This window comes from Drosophila pseudoobscura, chromosome 4, assembly GCF_009870125.1.
Source record: "Drosophila pseudoobscura strain MV-25-SWS-2005 chromosome 4, UCI_Dpse_MV25, whole genome shotgun sequence".
NCBI classification, from domain to species: Eukaryota; Metazoa; Arthropoda; class Insecta; order Diptera; family Drosophilidae; genus Drosophila; species Drosophila pseudoobscura.
This window is the reverse complement of record NC_046681.1, coordinates 29,644,735-29,664,621: the sequence shown is the minus strand read 5'-3', so window position 1 is coordinate 29,664,621 and position 19,887 is coordinate 29,644,735. Positions and strand designations below refer to the sequence as shown.

The 19,887-nt window shown below is 45.5% G+C and overlaps 1 protein-coding gene and 1 long non-coding RNA gene across 4 annotated transcripts; one reads left to right on the top strand and one right to left on the bottom strand.

Annotated features, from left to right (window-relative positions):
• Positions 1–3,321: 3,321 nt before the first annotated feature.
• On the bottom strand, positions 3,322–4,482 carry LOC26533932 (uncharacterized). Of its 3 annotated transcripts, none has more exons than XR_001451038.2 (5): positions 4,313–4,482; positions 4,014–4,258; positions 3,731–3,939; positions 3,542–3,654; positions 3,322–3,489 (listed from the first exon to the last, which is right to left on the bottom strand). It is a non-coding gene; the product is annotated as an uncharacterized lncRNA (long non-coding RNA). The 3 variants fall into 3 exon arrangements; XR_001451037.2 differs by having other exon boundaries at positions 3,542–3,632; positions 4,313–4,478; XR_004469213.1 differs by lacking the exon at positions 4,014–4,258 and having other exon boundaries at positions 3,542–3,632; positions 4,313–4,475.
• Positions 4,483–5,582: 1,100 nt separating this feature from the next.
• Positions 5,583–12,842, top strand: Wdr81 (WD repeat domain 81). Its single transcript, XM_001357125.4, has 4 exons — positions 5,583–7,811; positions 7,866–10,291; positions 10,565–12,146; positions 12,209–12,842. The coding sequence occupies exons 1-4, from the start codon at positions 6,139–6,141 to the stop codon at positions 12,441–12,443; spliced, it is 5,916 nt and encodes a 1,971-aa protein (XP_001357161.3). The 5' UTR covers positions 5,583–6,138; the 3' UTR covers positions 12,444–12,842.
• Positions 12,843–19,887: the final 7,045 nt, after the last annotated feature.

Below are 19,887 nucleotides of genomic sequence, written 5' to 3'. Positions count from 1 at the left end.
TAGAATTAGTATTGTTGCTGCTGTTGCTGTTGCTGCTGTTTTTGCCGACCAGAGACATAGATAGTTAGATAGTTAGTTAGTAACGTTTACCGGTTAGAGGCGGGTTTCGGGCTTTATGCAATGCAATTTAGTGCAAAACAGACGGAGACGGAGACGTAGACGGATCGGAACGGAACGGGACGGAGGCGTGAGCGTGAGAGACGGAGAAAGGGAGTGTGCTTATCGTTTTAGTCGGTTGAACCACCTCGAACCACCTCACCCTCACCCCCACTGACGCTCTTCTATTGTGCATCGCATTTTTCGCTCAATTCCGATCCAGTCAAATGCTGTTTCAATTTTTATAATTATCTGCATAAATTGGTGCACACAACACAGAAACTTTTTGTCTGATTTTACCAGTTACAGATGCGGTTCAATGCAGTCGAGTCATGGCATAAATATATAGACTTGTATTTGTATCTCTGGGGTATATATTTATATCTCTGTCTATGTATATTTGTTTTAAGAGATGGCTGAGTTAATGAGCGATCTTAATGACTAGCCATTGTCAGATCATTTCCGAAATTAGTTCACTGGAAACTGCAAATATTCGATGGAGCTGTGAGAAGTTCCTCCCCACATAGTAGTACTTTCCGGTTATATTAAAATAAAGAGAGGGAGAGACTCTATGAGCAATTCGAGACCTATCTTTCTATATCAGTCAGCTGATATATAGTTAGATAATCTGGTACTTTCCACATTGTAAATCAGATTCGCAAGAATTTCGACTTACATTCCTGGTTTATCTTCGACCTTATCGATGGCACACTTTTTCCAGACTTGAGATCAACTTGATTACAAGATAATTACGCTGGTACGAGCAGTAATTGCTCGATAAAGATACTAAAGTGCTGAAGATACTCCATTTAGGTGTCTTTCCGTTCCATAGAACTTTCCTTGTACACATTCTGGCATCTGTGTACTGGGATTTTTCCATCTTTTGCTTAATGAAAAGTGACAAACTTCAATAATTGCTCGCCCAAACAATTAACCACACGCACATGCAACAAATGTACATCGGATCGGATACCATCCAGCACGATCCAAGCAATACGACACTATAAGCTGTGTAAAGCTCTCACTATGCTGAGATGATCTTCAAAGTTGTTTTCTATTTTTTAGCATTGTCATTTCCAATTGAGTCAGCGAACCATACCATATCATGCTACGCGAATCGAAACTCTGCAATTGAAATGTTTGCTCAAATAAATATCTGAAAATTCTGAATATCAACCCAAAAATATAAATATACGGTTGTCTGAGGCTCCCTCGGGTCCCGTCCCATTCCCCCCCTGGCACACGCTACTACATATATCCAAAATCTAGCTCAAACTGGCTTCATCGTCCATGACCGAAAATGTTACCAGCTTGAACTGGTAACCGGACGGACAGAAAACATAGCAGTCAATATTTAGCTCGCATACAAAATATTTTGCGTTATATACTCGTACAGCAAATTAATTGAAGCGGCCAGAAAGTCTTTTATATTTGATGTCCATTAAATGGGATGCGATGGGGCGCCAAAATAAAATGATACAAATATTCATACGGTAATTCCCTAGCGTACCCTACAGTACTCAAGTTTTTGATATTTTAGGCAAAGACTGGAATGGATAAGGCTAAAAGACAAATTCTTATCCACAAAATTCATAGGTCACATTTTGATCGGATACCATTTTAACTAAATATAAATATGATAATTTTTCTCATATATATTCAAACAATAAATAAAAGAGTATTAATAGCTTCGACCTGGCAAATGTAAACTCGATTTGTCAAGCAAACAGCCAAGACCTTTGAATCAATGTACGAGCAGCTCATATCAAAAAGAACGCAACATATTACAGGCAGTTAAATGTGAATTTTTATCTCGGGAAAGGAAAGAGTTGCAATAGAACAGGACACAAGTCAAAGCACTAAGAAAGTAGTGGAATGTTACTATCAACCATAAAACATGCCTGATGAATATTCATCATTTAAAACGAATATATCTTTGGCTGACACATGGAAGTAAAAGTTTTATCAAAACCCATCTTTATCATAGGGATCTTAATGTTGTAAACTAAAAATATCTCGATTGTGTGATTACTGTGCAGATAAGATATGATTTATCTGCCAACACATGATTCTAACTTAGATACTCTTCATATTCCTGACGTACTCATGCACTGGCTTATCCCAAGGTAACTTTCTCGCCAGTTTAGTGATTTCGTTTCGAGATCTGTAGCCTGTATACATTACGATTCCAATCCGTAGTAGCCACAAAAACGATCGAAACGTTTTGAGGCGCAAACAAGTTTCGCTCTCAACAATAAATCAATCAAACGAAATCATACTGATTGATCGACGCCGGTTAAGGCGAGAACAATTTTAGTAAAAATACGTAAGTAAATACTTAAATAATTAAAATAGTTGCCACAGACGAAAAACGAATTGTGGCGGCAAGGAAATTGCCATACCAATTGACATTTCGAGGGTCATCGAAGCCGAGAGATATACAAAAACTGAGACCACAAATTGGAGTGTGGAATGGAGTGGATTGGCTTGCTGTGAAGTGGGAGCTGGAGTTGGAGCTGGGGGGGAGGTATTGAGCGTTGAGTGCTCTCGCTTGAGACGAAGGCTGACCACCACCAATGGGTCATGGGGTTACGTTGGTTCTGGGTTTTTTCTTCTGTTGCCCGATTGATACTACGGCCATATTTGCGTCCGCCAAATAATAAAAAAAAAAAAAAACTGGGCGAGGAGCGGCGAGCAAAGCTAGCTATCTTAAATATGTCTTTTACAATGGTACTAACCATAATATCGGCTCTAATCTTTATAGCCGACAGAGACTTTACAATGCTAGAGTGAACAAAAAAATACAATGACTTTTGTACCAAAGCCTTCGGCTTGAGATAAGATTGGCAAAGAGGCCAGATGGGAATCTCCACACCAACTGAGGACAAACCATTCTGTTCCTGCAAATCGGAGGCATAAAGCTCAGCATGTGACTTTTTCGACTTAAAATACAATAAGTCAAGTCCCATTGATACTCGATTTATGGGCGGGAGTCAGTCCCACTCTGGAGCCGGGTCTGCGATCGTATGTATGTGTCATCGATAAGGTGTTTTTAATAACTTAATTGCCAAATTGGCTTGCAATGAACACCACGAGTCGTGTGCGCCGCTTTATGATTGGGCTTTAATAGTGGGCGAAAGCGCGGCACAGCCATATCCAAGGGAAGTACGAGTATTTTTAAAAACTTCATTATTCCCCAATTTGGGGGCCGGCATTCTACAGCCATATACTATATGTATATACATTTATTGTAAATATGTAATATAAATGCAAGTATTTTAATTGTCGTCAGAACTCATTTAAAGTGTGAAAAGTTGTAAGAACTTTTAGCACGCAAACACGTCTCAGCTGCCGGGTTGCGAGTGATCTGCGGGGCAGAAGCTGAACCTGGAACTGGAGGCAAGCCTTTAACACGTGATTCTGTTATTTATAAACAATATTTAACCTGCTAATTTGTGCAAAACGGAAGTGAATTCGGTAATTCCAATTGGGAAAGGTTCGCCAGATCATTTTGGGGCACTCTCTTGGGGCCTGGCCTGCCCAAAAAACCAGTTGCTACTGTATTAGTATAAATATAGTAGAAAATTACTACTACTACTGTTCAAACTACTCAAAATGTAAGAAAAATACCTACAGACAATGGCCCACCTTGACCTTTCGACCGCAGCGACAAATGTCGCTATGTGGATGCTGGCTTTGGAGTTCTTTCAAATGCCGACAGTGCAAACAGTACATTATGAACAGAACCCCGAAGGCGGCACTGTATAGATCTGGATGGCGTATTGATAAGATTAGGTTTTGGAGGAAACCAGAGAGATTTCGGGCAGAGGAGCGTGGGAATTGCTGCACGAAAAGTAAACAGAGGAGGTAGACCACAACTTTGTATTATTTCAAAGTAATATTTTAAAACTAATTACTTTTAGTTTTTTGTATGCATAAATTCTTCAACAATGTTTTGCTGTCATTGTCATGGGTATGCATCTGCATTAGACAACTTTATTACAGGCACGTGCGTCTATTGTTTTCGACAGACCACGAAATCTCCCAAGAATGGATTTCGGTTGTATTTCATTTCAGAACGGTCTCATTTTGTTCTCTACAGTCTAGTCACGTGTGGCTATTGTGTGGAAAAGCTGCAAACAGCTGACCCGATCCACCAAATCTAAAGCAAATTACAATCATTTTGGGGATACAAATATTTACTTTGTTGTTATACCTTGTGAATACTTGTGAAATTTGTTTTTTGATAGCTTGAATTCAGATAACTATGGCGTTTATTATCGGCCAGCAACTGTTTTTCTCTTACATACACAGGCGCCCTCTATTCTACACGAATGTGAGAAATCATGTGCCGAGAATTCGAGCAGCATTGTTCCTCAACATGGTCGGGCTGAGCAACATCCTGCATACCGTGGGGAAATGAATATTATATAATAGAATTATATCATAGATACATATTACATATTACAAGACCCTAACCATATGCATGAAAATGTCTAAAACATATCAATTTGGAGATAATTTCTTTATTAATTATGTTTTAAATCAATTTAGAACTTGGAAAAACAGTATCTTCATATTAAATTAACAAAATAGGTTATAATAAAACCCCTTACTCCGGTTGAGTAAGTAAGAAATGTAAGAAATGACATTCCACTTATCTATTTCGCTATAACCTTTTTTTGCGCAAGATCCAATAAAAGCCAGTATTAAGAATAAGCCAGTTAAGTAGAAAATTGAGTCATCAATCGTATAAAACTACTTGGGCATGGCTAAATGTTCTATATAGCTAATAATCTTAGGCGAAACATCAAAATTGAGCAATATGCTTTCCAATCCTTGACGGAGAACGATTAGCCTATTATAGGCCAAGGGATTATTTCAATTTGCCACCGAAAATGATGAAAATTTAATAATGTAGCGCAGTTCAGGTGGAAAATATCGTGTTTTTTTTTAAGTTCAGAAAAAAGATGGCATGAATCTACAAGAAGAATTAACAATCTCTAATATTTTCCGCCATTTACCTCAAGTTGTTGAACTATTTAAGTAGAGGGGGCCTAAGTGGGCTAAGTTCGGTTTTTCATCGCATATATTTTGGTATATTTCTGAGGGTCAGACCGTATACTTCATCGGATTTTCTTGTTTTCTTGCCACCACGTCTAGCTCACACACCTCACAATTTTTATACTTTTCATAGTTTTTCCTAGTATTTTCCAGTATATTTTAAGACGCGTTATGGACTCACCCTCTTGTCCAATGCACCAATGTAGAAACCGTGTAGAAATGCCACTTAGAGCCATGTTCCAGGCAACATCGAATACTAATTCGTGATCAGCATCGAACTCCTGATCGTTTGCCGTCAAAATCTCAATTTTTTCAAAAATGTCGGAAAAAAGTCATGTATAACGGAGGTTTTTCACACTGGCGCTTCCATGGGGCTTATATGAAAAAAAAAACGGGCAAAAATTTTTGAAACGTACACATTTCCCCTTCAGGTGTCGCCTTTGGTAATTACATGAAAATGTAGTTAATATGTAGCGAATGTGTAGTTACCGTGTAATTAAGTTAGTTTATTGGAAATTGTTGTTGAGCGGTTTTGTTCAAACCTTATTTTATAAACAATCCGATAATGATGAGAGCTTAAAATTAACCAGTATTGTAGGATGTAATAATCGGATAAATTTATGAGTTTAGACCCTCAGGACTTAGCTAGCTAGTTATATTCCACGGAATATCCAAAACGAGCAATGTGATGCAACTTGCATACAAATAATTCGCCAGTATATTTACGGTATATTTTGAAATTTGTGACGTCGTCTCGTTAGGTGTAAATTGCGGTCCCAACGAAAATTGTTATGACAAAGATAAGAAAATCCAAACAAATCGGTGGATTATATATTCGAAAGCCCTCCCCTCCCAATTCGAGGACTGCACAGTCATAAAATGTGATTCTCAGTGCCGCCGCAGCACCAGCACACCGCATTGTAAGTGGTGGTGTAACAAAAGTGAGGCTCGGAAGCAGACCCAAAAACGCAATAAAAAATGATGGGCGATAGCGAGAGTGAGCAGATATGGCAAGAAATCGGCATTGATCTGCAACATGTGTGTGAGTCAGGCGATGGGAGCAGCGAGGGGCGCTATCAGGTCATATGCGACAAGTCGTGGCTGCAGGCGCTGGAGAAGCACCGAAAGTTGACGAGCTTCAGCAGCTGGCCGAAATTGGATCGACGAGCGCATCCCACAGGGCAACTGGAGCACCCCTGGACCCGCATCCTTGTGCAGACATACCGCAAGCAGCCCCCACGTAGGGTATACCCCCTGCCGAGATCATCAGGCGGCGGCGGGAATGGACATGCTCTAGACGCTCTGCCGATGTCGTATTCCCAGGCGGTGGCATTTGTAGCCAACAGCAACTTTAAGCAGCTGTGGGAGGAGGCATACAAGAAGTATAATGGGGCCCATGTCAAACTCTGCAGATCTGCAGCCACTTTGTCGTCGTCCAAGCCAATCACTGGACAGGGACAGCTGCAGCCGCATGATATGGTGCTCAAGGAGCTTATTCAGCGTGTCTACCACTGCCCTGTGCTGCACTGTCAGGCGGATCGAGGAGAGGCAGTCTCTCCGACTGCCGCTGGAACGGATTTTACAACCAATTGTCACCCCAATATTCTGCCCGCCCTGGTAGCCATCGAGTCCTCCACGCACTTCAGTGTGTTCTTCTACCCACCAGCACTGGAGTGCAGCCTCTATGACTGCATCACCTACAGCCCGGCGCTACTAGGCAAGGGCTACAACAAAACGCTGTTCATCATCTACCAAATCCTTCAGCTCTCCAAGCAGCTCCAGAGCCAGGGCTTCTTCCTGGGCGATCTTCGGCTGCAACACATTGTGTTGCGGGAGAATCTTTGGCTGCAGGTCCTGCCACGGCTGCAGTGCAATCTCCTAGAGGAGGACACAGCCGGTGCGGGCGCCGACATGTCGCCCCTCACACCGCTGACCACGCCCGAGCTGGGCGATCTGGCCGATCCGCCCCTGCACCTGCACTTACCCACGAGCAGTACCGTGTTCGACCTGAAGCTCGCCTACGATCCTGCCCACTTCAATCTGCGGGAGTACGCGGAGATGTGGTGCAGTGGACAGCTGTCTAACTTTGATTACCTCACCATCCTGAACAATGCCTGTGGACGTAGCCTCACGAATGCCGCCCATCACCATATAATGCCCTGGGTCACAGACTTTGCCGGCCGCAATGGAGCCAACTGGCGGGATCTGTCCAGAAGCAAGTACCGGCTGAACAAGGGCGATGTTCACCTTGATCTCATGTATGCCCATGCTAGCCAGCATGGAGCTGTCGATGGCTTGGGTGGGGAACAAGTACCCCATCATGTCTCGGATTTTCTCTCCGAAATTACGTACTTTGTGTACATGGCCAGACGGACGCCACAATCCATACTCTGCGCCCATGTGCGACCCATTTGGGTGCCGGCAGAGTACCCGGTGTCCATACAGCGACTGCAGGAGTGGACCCCCGATGAATGCATACCGGAATTCTACTCGGATCCAATGATCTTCAAGAGCATACACGAGGATCTGCCGGACTTGGAGCTGCCTGCATGGGCCACCTGTCCGGAGGACTTTATCTGCAAGCATCGCGAGGCCCTGGAGTCGCAGTATGTGAGCGAGCGACTGCATCATTGGATTGACTTGAACTTTGGGTGAGTTTTGTGTCCCCTAGAGGTTTCTTTTAACTTGTTCTTTGCTTTGTCCAGCTACAAGTTGAGTGGAAAGGCGGCTGTCAAGTCGAAGAATGTCTGCCTTACTTTGGTGGACCAGCATCGGAATCTCAGCCAGCGCGGCATTGTGCAGCTGTTCACCCAGGCCCATCCGCCACGACGGTACGCCACGCCGTGGTTCAACAAGACCGCCCCGCGGATGAGTCAACTGTATGGCAGCCCCTCCAAGCGTCTGGCCAGGAGCACAGAGAACTTGAATGCGGATTTCAGTTCCTCCTCCAACACTTCACTGCGCCCCAACAACGATTCGTCGAGCGGAGCTTCCGTCCACAGCAGTTCGGCCTCGGCCTCCGCCTCCAACTTTTATGCCATCACCAACTTTATAGACCTGCCCGATAACTACAATCCCACCGTGCTGCTGCAGAATCTGGAGACGCTGGAGGCCTTCTATGCCCGCACATTCCCACAGCAGAGGGCCTCTGCGAATCCTGAGGAAAAAATGATCAACAGCGATCTCATGTTCGAGCAGAACTCGGCGGATCATTCGTTCACGAATCAACTGTTTGCCGGCGCCGAGATCCACACCAAGTCCAAGAATCTCTTGCGGGAGAAGAAGAGCTCGCTGCTGCATCTGTTAGGTGTGCGCAGGGAACGCGAGCTGCAAGTCCTGGGCTGTCTCATTGTGGAGCTGTTTGCGATGCAACGTCTGCGGCCGCTCCTTATGGGCAGCGGATTGACGGCGGCCTTTGAGGCTCGTCTGGCCGCCTGCCGCACCGTGGCCCAACTGCATCGCCAGGACCTGCCGAAACCAGTACGCCATGTGGTCCGACTGCTGCTGCAACTGGAAACGGATGAGGAAAAGGATCAAGGCCTGCCGCAGCCCCCCAGCCCGGCGCAGTTGGTGGAACCGATGTTCGCCAACCTGTTGCTGCCCTTCCCCAGCCACTACATAGCCGTCTATGCCCTGGTGAGATCTCTGCACGCCTTCGAGCTAAATGCCATCCTACTGGAGCTGCACACACACTTCAGTTGCCAGGGTGGTAGGGAGTGTGCGCGCTACACGGAGATGGATCGCCAGCGAGTGCTGTTCGACCGGAAGATAGCCGAATGCAAGGTCATGTCATGCTGTGCGCATGTCCGGAGGCTCCTAGAACCCGTGGCCTTTGCCTACGAGCAGTACACGCCCGTGGAGTTGCTTCTACCCCACATTATTGATCTGCTTAGGGATGAGCGCACCTCTATTCTGACCGCGTGGAATCTCTTTGATTCGATTGCCCAGGCTCTGGGTGTGGCGCAGACCCAGCAGCATCTACTGCAGCCCCTGCTCAAGCTGTACGATGTGGATGGAACGAGTGTCACCGATGATGGCACTTCCATTGGAGGGGCAGCCAATGGCGGACACCTGCGCTTCTCCTCCAGCAGCTCCTTCAAGTCGCGCAAGTCGGTGAAGCTCTACCACCACAGCTTCCTTCTCCGCTTGATTGTGCGTTTCGGCCTGCGCTGCTTCCTGCAGCACTTTATCGCTCCCCTAATCGAGGCGGTGGGCGGCTACAAGGAACCGGAGCAGGGCAACGGATATCACTACCACAGCGGCGGCAGTCGACGAACCAGCAAGAATCTTAACTTTGCCGCCGAGGAGGATGAGCGCCAGCCACAGCCACCGCCAGCAGCGGAGGCGGAAGCCTCCAAGCCAGACATCGAAGAGCTCTTTACGTTCGAGGAGGATCAGGATAGAATATCCAGTCAGGAAAGCAAATCCATCGATTCGTTTGACATGCGCCCGGCCACCGCCACCAGTGCGGAGGAGGCGCGAGAGTCGGATGGTGGCGGATCACCCGACAAACTGGTCATTAACGAGCTCATCTACGGAGCCAAACTCTCGCCGGACAAACTCTCCCTACAAGAGGGTCAAACACCACCAATTCTGGCCCCCCCACCCGTCCTGGGACCGCGTTCTCCCACCATTGAAATACCCAATCCCACGATCGGCATTCGACGCAGCTTCCAGCTGAGCGCCATCGACTGCGACATTGGCTCGCGAAAGAGCGTGGACAGCTTCGAGATGATCACTCAGGCGGTTCAGCAGGAGGCAACACAGCCAGCAGCGGCTAGCGGAGGGGAGGCGGAGGGATCAGACTCCTTACAGGCTTCGGTTATATCGAGGATGTCCGAGGCCAAGGCCCTGCAGAACAATCGCATTAGCGAGATGAGTGCCGAGAGTCTAGTGTGGCTGTCGCATCGACTGGGTCCGGTGCTCACATCTCGGCACATAACCAGGAACCTATTGAAACTGCTCTCCCTGTGCTATGTGGGGCAGGAGAACCTCCTGCCGGAGTTGGATGATGATGGCGTTAGTTCTTCCCCTGAAGCGGCAAACCTGAACTTTTTTAGCATTGCCAATGCACGCGTTGTGGGGGATAGGAGTGCGGCCCGTGTACTGGAGTGCCTGATGTCCATAGCTGGTGAGTGTGCCACATTAAAGAATGTCATGTCATCTCTAGAAACAAGGGCCCTGCATGAGTCCAATCCACAGTACTCCAGCTATACTCAAGCCTCTTTAACGCTTTCCATCATTACGAATCCTTCCTTCAGTCAGATTCGGATCAGCCCGAATCACTAAAAAAGTAACGAGTAAGCTGAAACAAGAAGCGAATCGATTCGGTTGCCTGTTCATGCAGGGCTCCACTAGAAACCCTCCTCACAATCACATATGCATTTATGTCTGTATGTTCCAGCTCTCTATGGGGAAAACTTTCTCCTTCTGCAGTATTTCCCGCACATCAGTGAGCTGATTGGCCTGTGCTCCAAGCGAATCACTGGCAGCCTGGAGGGGGCCATCATTAGTTCGCTCCAGCTGCTCAAGTTCATGGTGCCCTGTCTGACGGATTCGAGTATAATGGAGCATCTGCAGCACATACTGCTGGACGCCATCCTACTGCCCATTCTGCGGCTGCTTAGCTCCACCAATCTCCTGATGCCGAGCGGCTATCTGGGTCGTTCGCTGCTGGCACGGAAGTTCCTGGATGCCATCTACGCATTGAGTGTGCGCCTGGGATCGGATATGACGCGCGAACATCTCTGCCAGTCGCTGCTCTGCCCCTTCTTTCTTATATTCAACAAGGCCTTTGGTCTGCCCAACGAGTTCGGCTGCGACTTGGCACATCTGTCCCTGGTGGGCGGTGCTACTCAGCGGGAGCGTGCCCTGGAGGAGTTGAGGGATGTTTTTGGTCCGGAACTGGCGCACACCGCCTACCTGGCATTCCTGCGCTTCCTGGGCGAAGCCATCATGCAGAGGACGCTCACCAATCTGGAGTTTGTGCTGACCCTGTGCCACGAGCACGAGCAACCAAGTGGCGGCGGCCAGAAAAAATCTAATCTGGCTTCCAGTGTGATACCCGGACAAGATGAGGACACCGTAGACACTTCCTGCGAGCTGGCTGCCAACAGTTTTGGCACCCAGATCGTTGGCAATCGCCTCCAGGTGGTCAGAAGTAGCATGGAACTCCTCGACATGGTGGCCTACAAGTTGGATCAGCTTCCCAGCAGTCGCCATCTCAAGGGCAACTGGTTGGCCTACTGGCGGCACGAGACCACACGCAGCGAGAAGGACAATCAGGCCCTGAACCTAAAGCAGATCCGCCTGCAATCGTTCGTCGGACACACAAATTCTGTGCGGGCCATCTACGCCTTGGACAACGAGAACAGTTTCGTGTCTGCCTCCAAGGATAAGACGGTGAAGTTGTGGTCGCTGCGCAGCGAGGGAGACGGCAGGAAGACCACCGCCTGCCAGTTTACCTACACGGCCCACAAGAAGTCCATACACTCGCTGAGCTTCCTGGAGTCGCTGCGCTTCGTGGTGTCCTGTGACTCGGGAGTGCATCTATGGGATCCGTTCATGGGACGACCTCTTGGAATCTTAGACGCTCCCCGACACAGTGCCGTGACCGTGGTCAAGTGCCTGCCCTCCCACTCCCCTCTGGTGATTGCGGGGACAGCCGAGTCCACGGTAAAGGTGATCGATGCTAGATCCATGGAGTACGTCAACGAGTGGCGCGTCTGTCACCCGGCCCTGCCCAATGCGACCGTTCGCTGCCTGGCCGTTGCTCCCTCGGGCAATTGGCTGGCCGCTGGCCTCTCTTCTGGCGGTATTGTGATGCTGGACACGAGAACCGGCATGGTTCTGAACTCCTGGCGACCCATGGAATGCGATCTACTCCAGCTGACGGCGCCAAGTGATCAGTTTTTGGTCAGCTCCGCCTTGGATCATAGCCTGGCCGTGTGGCATGCTCTGGATGGGATCATGCACTATCAGCTCAAGTGAGTTTCATGAATATTATTGTAGCGAAATTTGCAACTAATCAGAGATATCTTTCCTATAGACCACCACCGGAACCCGCTCACTTTCTGCAGAGTGTGGGTCCTGCCCTGGTGTATGCCACCACCGGCAATCGTGTGGGTGTCTATGCAGATGTGGCCGACTCGCATGCCTTTAACACGATTACAAAACTCCGTTCGGAAACTTTCCGTGGCGTCCTCACCTCCCTGGCTGTGTTGCCATTGAATCGGGCCTTTCTCACTGGCAACGAAAGCGGAAACATTGCCCTGCTCTGCTAGCCTCAGCGGAAGCAATGCTTGTACAATATTATGACATTATACTACACTATATATATTTAGTTTACTCTCTCTATATACTCAATGGCACCAAATATTACTTTAACGCAAGACACGTTTCAATTTCCACTGACTGTCTATAGATGTTTGCTGTAAACTGAAGGAATTTACTACAATACGATATGTTTAAGAGTTCTCGCACAATTCAGTCAGTCTGGTCAGTGTATGCTTTTGAGGCGTGTCCTTATAACATAAAGAAATTGTTCTAAAATTATCCAAATTATGAACATTCACGATTATAAAATGTGAGCATTCCAGATATGCCCTTACAGACATACATATGTATGTATGTACTCTCCATTAGTACGTACAAAACAATATATAAATATGTATTTAAAAATATTTATTTAAGCTGGAAAGAGGTAAAATTTATTTATATAGAAATATACCCAAATCTACTCGATTCGATATGTATGTAATTTTCAGCACCAACTTTCGATCTCCACTGACTGGAGGTCTGCCCTGAAACCAGTTTACGGGACGCGATCAAAATGATTTGCTCCCTCGTTTTTAATGCCTTGCTTTTTTTCTTGATTTCCTTTTGCACATTGCCTTGGATTGGGCCAATGAACTGACGGGAGTAGCAGCAGCGGACGTTGCATCCGACAATGCCGAGATCTTTGAGGCTGTGTGGAGAAGCAGAGAGCGAGAGGGATAGAGGACAGGGCCGTCTGGTAGTATGCGTAGAGGACGTATACTATATGGGAGATCGTCCGTTCGAACGCGTTGCATTTATTTTTGGGCGATGCCCCGACAACGATGTGGAGATGGGGGCATGCTGTCGCCTTTTTATGGCAACTTTTTTGCATTGGAATTTTTGTTGTTGCTGCTGTTGTTATTGCCGGCTGCAATTTCCGAGTTTCTGGAGTCAGGTCGTCGACGTATGCGTAAGACAATGATTCTGGGCGCTTGTTACAATGAGGATTTACAGAGGACAATAGTGCGTCTAACTCCAGCAGGGCCCCTACTTCCACCCAGTTCGGGATTGGAGTGTGCTCCGTACTGCACTGGGATCCGATGCGATGCTTTGCTTAGGCTGTCACCTTGACTTTAAGGAGTCGAGTCGTCTTTATATCGCACTGTGGATGTAGTGCGTAAACTCTGAATGCGTGGAGGGGTGATGTGAGTAACGGAGCCCGAGCCAGAGCCAGTGCCCGGCCCTTATTCTCCACTGAATCAAACTAGTTGGACCTGTTGGAAATGTACGACAAATATACGTTGAATTTACTCGCATATAAAAGGAAGTAAGTAACGGAGGCACCGGACATAAAATAATGTGAGTTAAAATTAGTTAAATTTTTTTTTAATTTTTTATTTTTTGTTTAAGTTGGTTTAAATCTTATCCAAATTGTAATTCTTTCCGCATTCGAAATTCTACTTTTTCTAATCAAATAACTGGGATTAAGGCCTATTTTGTTAGGTTTTCTCTTTAATCTTCTTAAGAAACACTTAATTCCTTTTGTAATTCTCTACTTTTTGTAAATTATCATATTAAATTACCATTTACATCAAACGTCATTAGAGTTGATAATAGCCATCCGCTTTCATTCATAAACATTCATCAAACAAAATAAATAGCAACAGGTTATTTTTAAAATTTCCTTTACATTTTTCCCGTTAAGGTTCTTCTTCTCCTCCTTGAGTTCCTTTCCCTAATTCAGAATTCCCACAGTCTGACCTTCCCCAACATTCAAGCTTCTCATTGCAGCTGACAGACATACATACACTCATCAAAAGCCCACAAAAGCCAACCCCCCAGTGACGCTAACATCATGATCACGATGCGCGGTGAACGAATAACAAAAATGCCAGACACGACATGAAAATATGTGGGGAATTCGAAATTTCCGAGAATTGTATTGCATGAAATTTCACTTAGTTGCCCGAACAGGCAAGCAGCGTAAAAAGCAGACGGCATTGTTATGCTCGGAATGCTTGTCAGTTGTGAGCGCAATGGTTGTCCAGGGTTGTCAGAGTGCGGTTTTGGTGGCGGCCACCGGACTGCCGACGATCACAACAGGTGGTCTGACAACCCTAGCTTCCCAGCGCGCCCACCCCACGCTCCTCCCACACACACATGCAAGCATGCTGCCATTCCAAATATTTCGAAAAGAATGCGGTCCGTCCGTGTGTGGTGTGAGTTTTTTTTTACATTCAGCCGCTTAACATTCGCGACATGCCAGCGAGAGCGAGGGAGACGGCACGTGGAGCGTTGCCAGAGCAAACACTTTTGAGGACCACAAAATGTTACCAACATACAACCGAAAAATCCAACCAGGCGATCAGCAAATGCAAATCGTGAACGCGCGAGAGAGCGGCTGAGTATAGAAGCCACCTTTCCATTCCCCTGATCCATCCATGGACCCTGGGTCTGGTGGTGGCAAAGTGGCAGCAGTGCAAACGCGCATGAAAATGTCTACAAAATGTTACCATACACTCGAAAAACCGGAATAGGCGAACAGGAAATGCAAATGCATCGAGACGATAGAGAGCCCCTTGTTTATAAATTCAAGAGAGACAGTTTATGCCATCAATTTTATAACTCACACCCACAGCCGGGGGCGACGAGTCAATAAATTCTCGCCGGCCGCATACGTATTTTATAGTCGCACATTGCAGATCTGACATAATAACTAAGAGGCGCGCAGAATGCGTAGCTGCTGTACTGTTAGCGTTCAACCCACACACTGTTACCACTAAAGTCAAGCCAAGGCGAACGCGAACCCCAACTCCCCAACTCCCCAGGTGCCCCAGTCCCCCAGGCCGCAGAACTCAGACCCCAACCAACACACCGTCATCATCATCTCGAAAGGCCGCCATTGGTGTTTGTATTTGTATAATTAGCAGTAAACAACACGCCTCTCTCTTCCACAGGTCGCTGTTCGTTTTTTTGGATGCCGCTGCTGGTAGCCGTCGTTGGCTTTTGGTTTTGTGGGCGTTGCTGGAACTCTATAAAATCGAATTTTTAACGTTCAAATGGTAACAGAGCCACAGAAGAAATAAGCTGTGCGGCAGGGTGTGTGTTTTTTTGGCGCCGCACAGTTTTGTTTTCGTCATCTGTTATTGATTTTTGCGACATGTTAATGCTGAATGCCTGCTGCTAGTTAACAGGCGCCCACCCCATGAAATGGCATTATTAGGATTGCCAAAATCATAGCAAGACGATTAACGCTGAGAGAGGTACTTTCGGTTCATTCTTCAGGCGTCAGTCTCTACGAGAGCAAGTGAGATGGATATACTATTTATTAGTTTTAGTCCGAGTTGCCAATTGGCTAGCTGGATAAAACAGAATATTCTCCATTCTAAGATACTGATAATTGCTAGAGCTCTTTCATCAGCCTTTAATGTTAATATAGTTCCAGTGCATAATAATCTAAATATATAATAACACAACACATTAAAATTAACATTTAACGGGGAAACATTGCAGGAAAGGAAAACAGAAAGCAGTCTTCAAAATTTAAGGAGTAAAGATATTGGTAATTATTACATGATATAATTTTAAGGGACATGGTGTGACAGAGGAAATATATTATATTTACATCTGTCCAATGGAATAAATGCTAAAAGAGTCGTAATACTCCATGCTCTTGTTTTAGAACAATTCTAACCGAAAAGTGCATGGCAAATTCGCTAACGGGATTCAACATGCTGACGTCACCAGACAAACGAGTGTGTGAGCGGGACAGCTCTATGGTGTGTTGCGCCCATTCTGTAGGCAAGAGGCAATTTAAAATCGTATGGATTTCATTTCGAGAAACGCAATGCAGCAATAATGGCCGAACGAGGGACTGGCCGACGCTGTGCGCCTGTTCGCAAACGATTAAATTCAGTTTAATCATCCACTAAACAGCTACGAGATACCGTTTCGTTCGTTATTATTATTATTACATGCAACAAGTCGCTCCGCACACAATAAGAGGAATGTCGAAAACGACACAGAAAATGGTGCAAACAAACGAATGCGGCCACTTCTTCTTCTGCGCGTCAGTGTACAGTAAACAAATTGGATTATCCGAAGAGTGGGGAAATGGGCGCACTCACTCGCACTCTCATTCAAATCAATTGAAAGATAGTACATCTCTCTATCTCTCTAATCCCTACACACACACACACACACACACGCACACCCGTCTAGACCATCCCCATCTGTGCATATTCATCTCGCTCGCACCTGTTGCCGACGCTTCTAACAACATTTCTATTGAGTTTTCATTGAAAATCTAATCGCTCGCTCTGTCGCTGGCATGCTGCTAAATCTCATGGAGGCCTAGTAAAAATGTTTGTTGTTTCTTAAAGAGCAAGAAGAAGCCCCACACGGCCACTGCCACCCAACCACCACTCGCATCACATACGACACACCACTCACCACACAACACACACCACAGCCAGCCCCAAACACACAACTGTACTTTCTCTATGGGACTCATTCGCCCCGGTTCGGCTGCAACAATGTTTCTATACTCGCATTGGATTCGATGATGCCCCCCCGCCCTCACCCACACAGTCGCACACCAATCACCTTCTCAGCCAATCACGCTCTCAACTTTTGAGTCAAAATGTTGTAATCATGTGCTGCGAACGCTGTTCGCCTGATACCGAGTGGAACATTCGCTGAATTGAAACGCTGCTTTCAGCCAAGGATTTTGGTTGGATGTGCGCGGGCAACAAAGAAGCAGAACTTCTTTCAACCACCTATTCCACCTATTCAGGCCGGGCCCCCTGAAAATGTTCGAGTAGTGTTTCCCGATTTGCTCTGCTTGAATTTCGATTCGTTGCTGCCTGGCTATTCTCCTCCCTATATATGAACAATAAAAAACGAGCAACAATCACTAATGCATTCGGAAATATAGTATTGAATTGCGCTATTGCCTCGTCGAACTCGAGGGGCTACACAATTTCAGTAAATAGTATTTATACATAGATAAAGACTCGCACTTCCGCATTTCACTAAAAAAGCAGTAATATAAGGGAATTAATAGAAATGAAAATTTCAGGGCTGATACTGAACCAATGGATTGGTCTGATGAGTCAGATATAAATTATGAACCACACAAATGCAGCCATAATCTCTATAAATATGGATATTGTCGTTGCCATTCAAAAATTGCATTGCATATTTATTTTTTTTAGCCATTAAAGTATGAAATGTTGCAATCATTAGCTGTGGACAAGTCTTCACATGAACATACTCAAAGAGTTAGCGGTACATATATTCGATTTGTGGTGGCAGTGGATGTGTTTAACACCCAGAAGGAACACCCACCCGACCCCATTAAGCATATATATTCTTCAGTCGATATAGTCATGGCTGTCTGTCCGACCGTCCACCTTGTTTGACGCCTTGTTCTCAGAGACTATAAGAGCTAGAGCACCGAAATGTTGTATCCAGTCCAGTCCTGTGCTATCACGCTATTACAAGTGCATTTCCCTTGGCCCCTTCCGCCCTAACAAGGACGGAAATCGGGGCATCCACAATTTTGAATATGCTAGAAAACGGATAGATATTGATATTGCCAAAAGGAATAAATGAAGTTGCGGTGTCTCTGTGTCTCTTTCTTTCTCACACACTTCCTCGAGCAGTGCTCGTCCTCTGGCGGAGGGGAGGTATACTGACAATACCGGGTATAAATTAGAGCCGCGGCCTTTGCCACGTCTCACAACGTTCCCTCTCAGCCACTGACGTATTTAACGTTGCTGTTGAAATGTTGTAATCATCTGCTGGGAACGCTGTTCGCCTAGTTGGATTCGTACCGAGTTGAACATTCGAATTGAATAGCACCGCTTCTTTCAACCCCGTGACTGTTTGCCGAAGACCGTATTTCATTTGGTGGGTGCCGTGCCAGGTAAAAAAGTACCAGAGTACCTTTCAACCATTGGGTGGATCCGCTGCTGCAGACGCTGTTCGCCTGTCACCAAGTTGAGCATGAATTGAAACGCGCTGCTTTCAACCAAGGATTTTTTGTTTGAATGCATCAGAATCAACGAAGCAGTCAATCGAGCAACCAGTTGGTTGCTTTTGCAATCAAACCGTCGCACCGAACAGACTCACAAGAATAGAGAGGCATATGTTCTGTTATATAGTTGTATCGAAGCTATTGCCGATCGACAATTGACTTTTAAAGAGGATATGTATCAAACCAAAAAACTTTTGGCTTTGTAATTGATTTTTGTACAGAATTAATTGAAATTTCAAGTTTCATCTGGTTACCAGGTTCTATTCATTCAAAATAATGTTTTTAAGTGGCCCTGCTTTTCTTATTATCCTTATTTCTTCTTATTTGCATATTTACAACTTTCCCCGCCGTGAGCGGCATTGATGGCAATGAAAACATTTGCTGTGGAAGCTTCCATCTTCCATTGTGGGTATGAATGCCAATCACCTTTTCAATTATTTTGTTTCTACGGAGGCTGTTTCCCTGGTCGGATTGGTACCGAGTTGAACATTCAAATTGAATAGGAACACTGCTTCCAACCCCGTGGTTGCATGCGGAGATCCGTAATTTGGTTGAAGGCAACAAAGAACTAGAACTTCTTTCCACTCATTGAATACGGTGTTTTTGCTGCTGCAAACGCTGTTCGCCTGATACCAAGTTGAAACCCTGCAGCGTGGCGATTTCGACGAAAAGAGGTGGCAAAAGTCGGAGATTTTTTTAGCGCTTTGGATACAATGAATATACGCATTTAATAGAGAATTTTCCAGAGCTTTCAAAAATCAAACCTTTAAAAAATTCAGACTTTTAGTTTAGAAGATATGAGCACTCAAAGTTGAAAATTGTTTCAGTGCGCACAATTTTTTTTTAACTTTTATTCAAATACTGCATCTTTCACGTGGAAAAAAAAGTTAACTACTATGTAACGTATGATCAAGTATAGTCTTTGTATAGTCTTTGGTATGATTCTGTTTTTGGTATCTTTTATTAGTTGCATTAATTCTTAAGAAAACTTTTTAAAAATATGGTCAGTTGCATAGGCAGTTGTTTAGAAAAGCTTGATTTGCAAACCATCTAAAAACTAGGCTGTTTTTTAACTTTGACTGGACTTTTAAAAAATATGTATGTATCTAAATTTTCCCGAGATTTTTTTTGCATATGTTCCTTGAACTATTTATTACCTAAGTCGAAAAGCCCTTTCTGCGCTTCGGAGCCGTTTGGCTATCACAGCTCTTAAATCCCATACAAAATCATATTTTGTCCACGTCCACAGGACGAGCAATAGGAAGACCAACAAAAACCCTGGATAAGTGTTCAGATTACACTACAAAGCGAAAACTTGTAGATGCAACATGTCATATAGATAAGGATCATTTATCGGAGGCACTGTCAATTAAATATACGAACAACAAGGAAAACAAGAGAGCGCATATAAGAAAAGCTGTATCTAAGGC

What these genes read in the sequence shown, in the direction of transcription:
- Wdr81 (XM_001357125.4), top strand. Translation starts at nt 6,139, where the DNA reads ATGATGGGCGATAGCGAGAGTGAGCAGATATGGCAAGAAATCGGCATT. An exon ending in GTGCCTGATGTCCATAGCTG is followed by an intron (nt 10,292 to 10,564) that starts GTGAGTGTGCCA and finishes TGTATGTTCCAG; the next exon opens with CTCTCTATGGGGAAAACTTT. An exon ending in ATCATGCACTATCAGCTCAA is followed by an intron (nt 12,147 to 12,208) that starts GTGAGTTTCATG and finishes TCTTTCCTATAG; the next exon opens with ACCACCACCGGAACCCGCTC.